Source organism: Cnephaeus nilssonii (genome assembly GCF_951640355.1).
Source record: "Cnephaeus nilssonii genome assembly, chromosome: 11".
NCBI lineage: Eukaryota > Metazoa > Chordata > Mammalia > Chiroptera > Vespertilionidae > Cnephaeus > Cnephaeus nilssonii.
This window is the reverse complement of record NC_137082.1, coordinates 71,919,891-71,930,452: the sequence shown is the minus strand read 5'-3', so window position 1 is coordinate 71,930,452 and position 10,562 is coordinate 71,919,891. Positions and strand designations below refer to the sequence as shown.

General features: G+C 60.5%; 1 protein-coding gene across 1 annotated transcript; it reads right to left on the bottom strand.

The window, feature by feature from the left end:
- Positions 1 to 1,138: 1,138 nt before the first annotated feature.
- On the bottom strand, positions 1,139 to 6,373 carry EMILIN3 (elastin microfibril interfacer 3; the record flags this gene model as incomplete). Its single annotated transcript, XM_079784554.1, has 4 exons — positions 6,129 to 6,373; positions 4,665 to 4,787; positions 3,204 to 3,430; positions 1,139 to 2,925 (listed from the first exon to the last, which is right to left on the bottom strand). The coding sequence occupies exons 1-4, from the start codon at positions 6,293 to 6,295 to the stop codon at positions 1,139 to 1,141; spliced, it is 2,304 nt and encodes a 767-aa protein (XP_079640680.1). The 5' UTR covers positions 6,296 to 6,373.
- Positions 6,374 to 10,562: the final 4,189 nt, after the last annotated feature.

Below are 10,562 nucleotides of genomic sequence, written 5' to 3'. Positions count from 1 at the left end.
AATCCGGCCCACCCTCCCCCAACAGCACCACAGTGGAGAGCAGAATTCCAAAGTGTCAAGAAGCTGGAAGGCAGGGCTACTGGAACTTGCAAAACAGCACAGGAGGGCCCATGCTGCCATGGGGAAACTGAGGCCAGGAGCCTCAGCAGAGATAGGCATCAGGGTCTCTGGGACCTGTGCAGGCCAGATGCACGCTTGTATTTTCATGTTCCTTGGTCATGTTCTACCTGAATTCCTCGTGACTTCACGAACATCCAGGCGAGGTGTTTGCAAGGATTCTGGAAGCTAGGTCTGGAGCCCTCTCCTTCCAGCCATGGCCTTCTGCCCAGGGCTTGGCCTCATTCAGGCCATGACGTACATGAGAGTGGCCCTCAAGATTTCCCCACACACATGAAAAGGAGAGGACTCTGTGGGGACCAGAGTGCCTGAAAACATATCTGGGGAAGAGAAGGAAACACATAAATCGCAGAGGATCTCCAAACAGATCCCCTGGGCCTAATCCTGTCCTCTAGGAATCGACAGGTTCCCTAAGCCCACACCTTGTGGGAGGATCAAAAGGAATAAAGAGAACTCGTGCCTGAGTCTTGTGTTTCTGTTCTGCCCTGAAGGACCTGTGGTGGTGGAAACCTCTGGTCCTTGGTTCAGAAATAGCACCTGTGAAGCTGCCAGGTGTGAGGACAGTGCCAATGGGCAGCACCTTCCTGCAGATGACAGGGGAGAGAAGCTAAGAGGACAAAGGAACCAGGAGCCTCCATGAGCTCGGGCCTACTGCCCGTGGGCAAAGGGGCATGTGGACAGGCCACTGTCTGAGAGTGGACCTGCAGTCTTTGCCCAGGTGCCAACTCATGTCTGCAGAAGGGCAATTGGCAAACTGGATTGTGAGGTCTCTTAGGTGTGCCCTTGCCTGCAGGCATGTTGTGCTCGCCTTGACCACTATCCTGAACTGTCCAGTTGGTGCAGCAGTGAGCATGGGTATTGATGTCTGAGACCGTCAGGTGAAGCTGGACCAAGACTGTTCCTTCGTGGCCTCTGCAATGGCCTCTGCAGTGGCCAAGGGAGGCTGGAAAGCATGGTCTGGGCTCTGGGGCGATGTCCCCAGGGTTGGTAGGGTCTGGGGGTTGGGTCCCGTCCAGCCTGCCTAGTTGGCCCGCCCCGGCCGCCCCTGCTCAGCCAGCTGGGCTTGGCAATCTAGCAGGTCATCCCGGAGGCGGGCGATGTCCCGTGCGTGCTGGGCCAGCGTGCGATTCAGCTGATCCACATGGCCCCATAGGCCCTCCCGGGGCCTGAGTGGATCAGTGGGCAAGCTGTTCAGGTCTGCAGCCATTGGGCCCAGCTTCCCACACACACCCTCCACTTGTGCCACCCTCTGATCGAAATGGCCCACTGCCAGCTGGAGTTCCTGGGCTGTGTCCTGGCAGCGGCTCAGCCCGCCAGCCACATCGGCCACACCGGCCTTGAGTTGCTCCAGCTCCCCCCGCAGGCTCAGGACCTGCCTGTGGCCAGCTCGAAGCCGTGAGCCTTGGCTGCTGACCTGCTCCTGGATGGCGTGGACCTCGGCCTCCACCTTGCGTTCCCGCTCATCCAGGGAGGTGTTGGTGGCTAAGAAGGCATCGGAGTACTGGCTGACGGAGTCGCTGAGGCCTGTGAGTGACTTGCTCACGGAGTTCAGATTGACCTTGAGCAGGGTGATCTCGCCCTGGAGTGAGCTGCCCGTTGCTTCTGCCAGCTGCCCCTGGACCTCGGCCACAGTGCCATTGAGCTGCTGGAGTAAGGCGGTGTGGCTGGCCACCTGGCGGAGAAGGACCTCAATCTGGGTCTGCCAGGCCTTCACTTCCGCCATGAGGTTGTTCAGAACAGCTGAGGTGGTGCTGGGGGTACATGAGGTCTCCAGCGAAACCAGCCGTTGTTCCAGCACAGCGAGCTCTGTCTGCACCAGGGGCCCTGCTGACCTGCCTGGCGGGGTACTGTCACGGCTTAGCTCTCCAGCCAGTGTCAGCAGGCGCTCCTCCAGGCTGTGCACACGCTCTTCCAGCATGGTCCTGAAACCATCCACCCCGCCTCCCCCCTCCTGCACCCCCCCACAGCAGCCCCTCCCTCCACTCTCTGTCCCATTGAGGGTCTCCAGGCCCTCAAGAAGTCCATCCACACCACCCTCGAGCATGGCAGCAGAGAGCCGCGTGAGCTCATCCCTGGTGCTGGAGCCACGGCCCCTTTGGACCTCGGTGACTGCCTGCAGGTTGCTCTCGAGGCTGTCCATGCGGGCACTGACCAAGGCTAGCTGGCTGCAGCAGCTGCCCCTACCAGCCACGCTCAGGCCCTGCAGCCGGGTACCCAGCTGTGAGAGCTCTCGGCGCAGGGCCAGCTCCCGGCCATCCAGGCTCTGGTGCAGCCTCAGGCTGGCCGCCTGACCCTCCTCGCACTGCTGCCGCACCTCCTGCACCCGCAGGTCGCATGCGCTCTGGACGCCTTGCAGCTTCTGCTCGAAGCCATCCAGCAGGCTCCCCCAGAGTTGATGCAGCCGTCGGTCCACATATTCGTCCAACAGGGCCAGGGAGGTGAGCGGAGATGGGGGGGCCTCCCGAAGCTGCTGCAGGTGGGCCTCGTGGCCGAGGGCCAGCCCATGCACCTCATCCAGCAGCTGCACCTTGGTCCGCAGTGTGTTGCTCACCTCTGTCACCTTGCTCAAGATCTCATCCAGAGGAGGTGTGAGTGGCCCTCCAGCTCTGTCTCCAGGGTTCACAAACCCCTCGGGGATGCCTCCAAAGCCCACACGGGGATCAGGAGCTCTGGGGCCACCAGTCATCCTGTTGGGGTCCTCGTGGCTGGCCACCAGGCCGCTGAGGGTACCATATGCTTGTGCCAGGCGCTGGACATCACCCTCCAGGCGTTCTAGCCGCTCACCAAACAACCCTAGGCCTTTCCTTCCTGGGAAAGAGAAGGAGAGAACCCCGGGGCAGGATCACTGGCCTGGCTCTCTCAGCTTGTCCTGGTACCAAGCCACCTGAGAGACTTTCTGTTCTAAGCCAACCTTGCTGGGCATAGCTCTGTCACTTTGGGGAGAGGGCCTGGGGGCTCACCCTTTTGCCCAGCACGAGATGCACCCTCCCTAACCCTGCCCAAGCTCAGCTAGCTTGGGTCAGTCCCCTTCCCACCTCCCCCAAGAAACCCAACCACCTTGGTAGGGTCTCCATGGGCAGACTCACCGTAGGGGCTGGGGGTGGCTCTGCTAGAAGGAGGGGGCCTGGGGCCTGGGCTCAGCTGCCCAGAGGGAATCTGGGGCTCAGGCTCCAACTGGGGTGGAGCGGCCACCCCGTGGTCTGTGAGGTGCTCGGGGCAGCCTTCTCCAGTGAGCCCAGGGCAGCAACGCCAGGAGAGTTCTGTCACCTTCTTGTAGCCGACCTTGTATTTGGGTCTGAGCACCGTGCGGTACCTGGGCCAGGGATGGGGAGAGGGCAGGGCTCTGTGTCTGTGGGCTGAGGCACCTGCCTCCTGGCAGGTGACCTTGCCCCCTGGCTGGTCTTCAGGGCCACTCTGACACTTGGATATAGTCTAGATGTCCTGCCTCCACAACACCCCCAGGGTTTCCTTTCCTGTGCTGAAGGCGACAGGGCCGAGGGATGGAAGCAGGTGTTGCCAAGGCTGAGATGGGTTAGGGGAGCGCAGGGAGAAGCCCCACCCCATCCTGTTTGCCTGGGGAAAAGGGGAACAAGAATTTAGCCCCAAGGCTCCCAAGGTCACCTGGACACCCTTGAGCTCAGACTGCCATCAGAAATTTCACTGTGGCTTTGGTGGGACCTTGAAGAATTCTGACAAAGGTGTCCTGCCCTGGAGCTGGGGCAAGCAGCTCCTCTCACTGCCCGGGGGCCACTCTGGGCTCCCATCAGCTCCCCCATTCTCTCCACTCCTTCCTACCCTACTCTGGAAACTCAGCTCTGGTCATGGAGGCTGGTGACAAGGTACCTCTGATTTTGAGCACAGAGGTGAAGGGCCCAGGCGGAAGGCAGAGCAGGGGCCACTCCCTCACCTGTTCACCCACTGAAGGCATACCTGGGGCAGGTGCCCAAGGATCCTGAGTACACAGGCTTGTATTCAGACCTGCATTTGAACCTCTCCAAGTGCAGACCTGAGCATCCCACCTATGTGCAATACCACACAGCCTCACTTGGCCCCATCTGTCCAGTCTGAGCCCCCTGGCTGGTATTCAGGGCCACTCTCAGACACTGGATATAGTCTAGATGTCTTCCTGCCTCCACAACACCCTGTCACCTTCCTTTCCTGTGCTGAAGGGGACAGGGCCCCACACCCTCACCCCTGGCCTGCCTTTTCCACATCACCACAGCCCTCCTTGAGTCTGCCCGGGGCCCCTGTGGCATTAACCACTGCCAGTGTGACCCTCTGCTCTCCCCTGTGCCCCCCACCCCCACCCCTTGCCCCTGCTTCTTCCTTGCCTGGTGCTGCCTCTCCCCTAAAAACCCTCCCCTGGTACCCGTGTGGGCTCTGACCAGACCAGCCTGCCCCTGATCCCTCCCTGGCCCCCTCCACCAGGCTGGTGTGGGCTCTAAGAGAGTTGCAGCCCTTGCAGAGCTGGCTGCTGCTCTCAGCGTAAGGCAGGCCCGGGGCATGGGCCCAGGGATCCTGAGTGGGTGGGATGGGTGTGCACTCACGTGACTGTCCCGGGGCACTTGGGCCCCCATCCACACTGCCGGTACTCAGCCTTTATGTAGCTCTCTGCTCCCTCCTGTAGGACACAGGTCACATTCCTGTGCACCACGTAGGCGCAGAGGGCCCTGCAGGGGAGAATGGCATCCTTGGAATATCTGGCCTGGGCCGGGCCCACTGAAGCTCCTACACCCCCTCCTCCATCTGTAGGCCTCAGCAGGAGATGTGACCCCCATCTTTTCTCTACTACTTCTCCTTATTCCTGGGAGCCAGGGCCCTCGGCCTGGGGTCCCGCCCACTGCTGGGCTCGCTGGTTCCAGCCTCCCCAATGGGTTGGTCACTGGGTTCAGCTCTGTACTGAACCAGGCGTCTGGTGCAGCTGCCCTCCCCTGGTCTGACCTCTGCCCTCCCTGCCTGGAGAAGAGGCCCACCCTGGATTCCCCATCTAGGGCTTTGCCACATTCCCAACTCCTTTACTGGCTCTCAACTCCTCACCTTAGCACTGGAGGTTTCTGAGGTCTCAATATAGTTCATGAGGTCTTTGAAATCACCCTTCTCTCTTCTTCCCCTGACCGACTCCTGGAGCAATGCACCCACCTTGTACCTTTCTGGCCCCTGCCTCTGTTCTGGTTCCTCATCCTCAGATCACTTCTACCGCCTCCTCCAGGAAGCCTGCTCTGATGTGCCCAGGCCCACTAAGTGTCAGCTGTTGGCCCGGCACTCTTCTCCCATACCTCTGAAGGGCAGCTAGAGTTCAAATGCAGCAGAGCCCCTAACTCACCTGGAGACCAGTTGGCATGCCACTGCCTACTCAAGACCAGAGGCTGAGGCAGGGGAGGGGCAACAACCCCACTTACAGGCCACAGGGATGGGATGGCGGCTGCCAGGCATAAACCAGCCACCTGTGGACTGCTGTGGAGCTCTGGAGCCACAACAGGAACCCAGGACCCAGGAGTCCCAACTAGCTCTGTGGCCCACCCACGTTGGGGCTGCCGAGGGGCTGCTGGGGCCAGGCTGACCGAGGGACAGGGCGGGCCGCCGGGCGCAGGGCTCCATCTCCGACCGGGTGGGGCAGGGGAGTGGTGGAGGCCCGCGCGCCGCGTGTGGGAGAGCCCCGCGTGCGGACCGCCCTCCCTCCCTTCCCTCCACCTGGTCCGCTGCGCCCGGGTGTGCACACAGCGCAGCTGGAAAATGTTACTTCGCTGGAAAGGTTTCCGCGGGCACTGCCAGGATCCCCGCCGCCGCGCCAGGCCCCCTCGGCTTACTTTTCTTTGCCAGTCCCGCAGCCTCCCGAGGCGTGGGGCACTCGCCCGGCACAAGCTTAGCCCCGGGAGCCGCCCCCTCCGCGCCGCGGCCTCGGGTGCCCGCGCCCTCCCGCCTCCGCGCGCGGTGGGGCAGGTGGGAGCGGCGCCGCGGGGCCATCCCTCCCATCCCTCCGGTTTCCCGCCCGCCGCGTGGCCCGCGCTTACTTGTGCGGCCCCGGGCGCAGCCGCGGGCGCCATCCCGTCGTGTATAGGCTGTAGCGGGACGCACCGGGCGGCGCGGGCCGCGCGAGGAGCGGGGTGCCCTTGGCCTGCGCCCCCGAGAGCAGCGCCGCGACGGCGCACAACCAGACCGGCAGGCGACGGCGGCCCATCGCCACCCCCGCGACCCCCACTGGTCCCGCGCGGGGCCCCCGCCCGTGTCCGCCCGCCGCGCCGCGCCGCCGCCTGGGTCCCGCCGCCGCTCGCGGCCCCGGGAGCTCGCTGGCTCCGCCGCCTGGCGCTCCGAAGCGGCTGCGTCCGTGGAGTGGCCGGCGCTGCGCGCGGCTAGGGCCGCGGAGGGGAGGCGGGAGGCGGGCTCTGCGCGGATTAGCATAAACTTGGGGCCGCGTCGCTCTGCTCCGCCAGCCCCCTCTCGGCCGCCAGCCCCCCGCCCCGCTCCTAGCTGACGCGCGAGGGGCCGCCCGCAAGGAAGAGGTTAAGAAGGAAGCAGCCCTAGGGTGGAGGGGGCGCAGGCCGTCACGCCCTGGGAGGCCCCCCAAGCTCACCCATCCACATGCACCGGAGAGAAGCGGAGCCAAACCCCTGGGCTGGCCTGGGTGCGGGGGCTCTCGGGAGCCGCCCACCATCCGCCCGACACATTGGTCCTTAAAACCCATTGTGCACCTGGGACCGCCTTCGTCCAGGGCTCCGGAGCTGAGATGACCGTGATTTGCGCCCGCCAGCAACACCTCCTCAGCCACCGCCTTGGAACAGGCCCCAGACCTTCCCCGTGGGCTAGCTCTGCCTCCAGGCACCCGTCGTTGTCCGGAGGTGCCCAGGACATCGGATCACTCTGCTGTTGACTCCTCGCTAAGCCCCTGCAACCTAATCTGGTGGCTGTCCCTCTGGTTTCCTGGTGGGGTCCGTGTTATCTCTGTCTCCCTTAGCCCAGGATGCTCCGCTGCTTTCGGTGCATCTAAAGCTCGTGGCTAGCTGTACCACAGCGCTGGCTCATTGTTAGCGTCTGGTCAAAGAAAACCTTCAGGTGTTTCTCCCAAAGAGTTGCTGTTGAGCCAGGCTTCCTCCATATTTCCCTTGTGAAATTGACTCTTGGAACCCAAGCGTTAGCCTTTGTAGTCATCCTTATTCAACATCATCTTGTTGACATTTTAACCCGCAAAGAGCGTGCTGAATCCTGATTCTCTCATCCAACAGAGTGGCACTTCTTCCTGACGTTGTCTCATCCACACAGGTGACCACAGCCTTCTGTGTCTTTAACAAGTGGCTGGTAGGTATGCAGAAGGCAAGGGACTCTGAAGCACACCTGGAGAGGCCTCGCTCCAGCCTGACTTTGGGATGCAACCCACACCCTCCAGGTAAAGCAATGATATCAAGGGGCCCAGAATGGCGCAGCTCTGAAACACATCCATGCTTATGCCCTCTCCCAGCCTTCGGGGCATGTGGGACCGTCTCCCGGGCTTGGGAATTGAAACACAGAGGCCAAGGGGACCCAGCTTCACGGTGGGGCCTGTATTAATTTTTCTAGGGCTGCCATAACAAATTACCACAAACTTTGTGGCTTAACACAACAGAAATCGATTCTCCCCTAATCCTGGAGACTAGAAATCTGAAAGCAAGGTGTCGGCAGGGCCATACTGATCCCAGAGGCTCAAGGGAAGGACCCTGCCTCTCCTCTTCCAGCATCTGGGCCCCCTGGCAATGCTTGGCAGTCTTTGGCTTGTAGCACATCACTCCAGCGTCTGCGTCTGTCTTCACAGGGCCTTCTCCCCGGGTCTCCACGTGGCCTTCTTCCCATGGCCTTTTCTCTGTGTGTGCCTGTGTCCTCTCTCTTCTTCTTTTCTTAAAAATATATTTTACTGATTTTAGAGAGGGAGAGAGAGATAGAAACATCAATGATGAGAGAGAATCATTGATTGGCTGCCTCCTGCACGCCCCCTACTGGGGATTGAGCCCGAAACCCAGGCATGTGCCCGTAGCTGGAATCGAACCTGGGACCCTTCAGTCCGCAGGCCGACGCTCTATCCATTGAGCCAAACCAGCTAGGACTGTGTCCTCTCTTCTTAGAAGGACCCCAGTCATAGAAGTCAGGGCCCAGGCAAATCCAGTAGGACCTAGTTTGAAGTAATTACACTGCAAAGATGCTAATTCCACAGAAGGCCACATTGGAAGGGTCTAGGACCTAGACTCTAGGTGGACATACATTTTGGGGGCACAGACATGATTCAACCCACAGGATCCCTGCGGGGTGGTGAGAGGACAAGGCGTGTCACTCTGTGGCCATTGCTCTGCGGGAATTATGGGGAAGCCGAGGAAGAGAATTCGCCAGGGGAGTGGGGCAGAGTCGAGAGGCAGTGGCCATCTGGTGACTGCCTTCCCCTGTCTGCTTCCAGTAACCCACTTCACTTGAGCTAGCTTGAATGGGCTTCTGATCCCGGCAACCAAATGATGCCCGTCTAAGACAGTCTTTCATCCCCCACCACAAATGCACCGAATGTGTTATTTTAATCTCCGGCCTTTAACAGAGATGTCATGAGCCGTTTTGCTGAGGGCAGGATACAGTGTCCATAGCACGCTCTTGATCTGTAACCGCTGAACTTCCGCTTCTTGGGAAGCGAGAGACATCTGAGGGAGATGCACGGGCCCTGCTCCTCACTCTCGGCTGGGCTCAGACTGCCTGGCAGCACACTGCCCTGCGGCTCTGGAAGAAACCCCCTCCCTGTCCCAGAAACTGTGATCCTTTTCCAAGGGGTCCCGCCCCTTCCTCTCACTCCTTTCCCCAGCCCAGATGTGGGGCCCACGGCTCACAGGGAGGAGGCTAGATCCTGTCTGAACTTGGAAAAATCCACACAACAAGGGGTGGAAAGGACAGCCGGACCCCGCTTCCCTTTCCCAGGTGGCTGACATCAAACCATGTTTAATTAGAACAGCCTCTTTAATTAGAACAGTCTCAGGAGCCAGCCCTGGGCCCCTTCCCGGTGGGGATGGAGGACGTGGGTGGGGGAGATGCTCAGGGTCTTGGCTGGATCCAGGCAGAGGCTGGGGTCTCCCCCGCAGATGATGAGGCCACTTTGCATGTGCCAGACAGGAAACCTAGGCAGGCCAGAGGCAGGGGAGGGAGGCGGAGTTGTCCTTCCCCCCAACTCAGACTGGAGTTTCCACACCTGAATGGAGGCAGCTGAGGGGCCATGCACAGGGTCACACTATCTGTTCATGGGGACATGCACGGCCATATCCAGACACATGTGGTCCACCCCACACCAATTCCCTATACACACACACGCAGAAGCATACTTTCCCAGTCTCCACTAGCCCCTCAGGGACAGATGTGCCGCCTCTCTCTTCAGGAGGGACAGGATGCCATCAGGACAAGGTAACCCTGGGCGGGGAGCATAAAGTCTTGCGTTTGGGGTCCGTCAGTAAGTGGCACAGTGTGGGGCATGCGTAGGAGCCTCTGCCAGACCCTGAAGCATCCTTCCTCCATGGGCTCTCGGGGCAGAAGGAAAGCGCTGGCTCCTGGGACAGAGAGGCAGGTTTGCATGGTGGTGACCCACTCACCTGGGATAGCCCTTCCAGGCCTCCGAGGACTTCCCAAAATGCCAGGCTCCTCTCCCTCTCCAGGCTCCTCCCACCTCACAGGTTGTTCTCTGCATTTTATGGAGGCCCACCCACCACATAAGGTCAGTGAGCGCGTCACAGAGTTTTATGGAAAGCAGTTCCCCTAAAAGAGACCGAAGTAGAAAGCCCTGACCCTGCTAGCTTTCTGGCACAAGCCTTTCCCTCCACAGATGAGCCCCCAATGGGAGAAATTCACCTACCCCGGAGTCGACGGGTGGTGGCACCCATCCTAGGATACAGGCTCCGGCTCCACCACCCACACCAGCTCCTTTCTTCTGAGCCTGCGCAGTCACCTCCCTGCACGTGGGGCCACCTGTGGAAGTTCTGTGCAGCAAGCTCTGCCCAGCTCCCTCTTTCCTCAGCATAAACATCAGCGCTCAAAGCCCAGTCGGCATTTTGATTACAGCTCCACAGCTTCAAAGAACGTTACAGTTAAATCCACGCTGGCTTCTCCAGGACCCTGGGGGTGTGTAGATGTGCAGCCCCAAGGTGAGGGCCTGGGAGAGGGTCCAGAAATCATGGACACTGGACTCTGTAAAGCCAGGAGTTCGAGTTGCTTAGAAGGAACTTAAAAATTGTGCAGTGCTGGTGGACCCACATGCAAACCAGATGCCATCATTATGCAAACGATATGCAAAATATATGTATGGGCCTCCCAACTTTCCCAAATGCCAGATGTGGCCCTTGGGGACCCTGAGGATGCCTGATTGTGGGGAACAGAGATGACCTTGGACTCATCAGTCTCTTATGGTGGGCAGAAGGGGCTTAGCTCTGAGGCTGTTCATGCACTGGGGGAGGGAATCG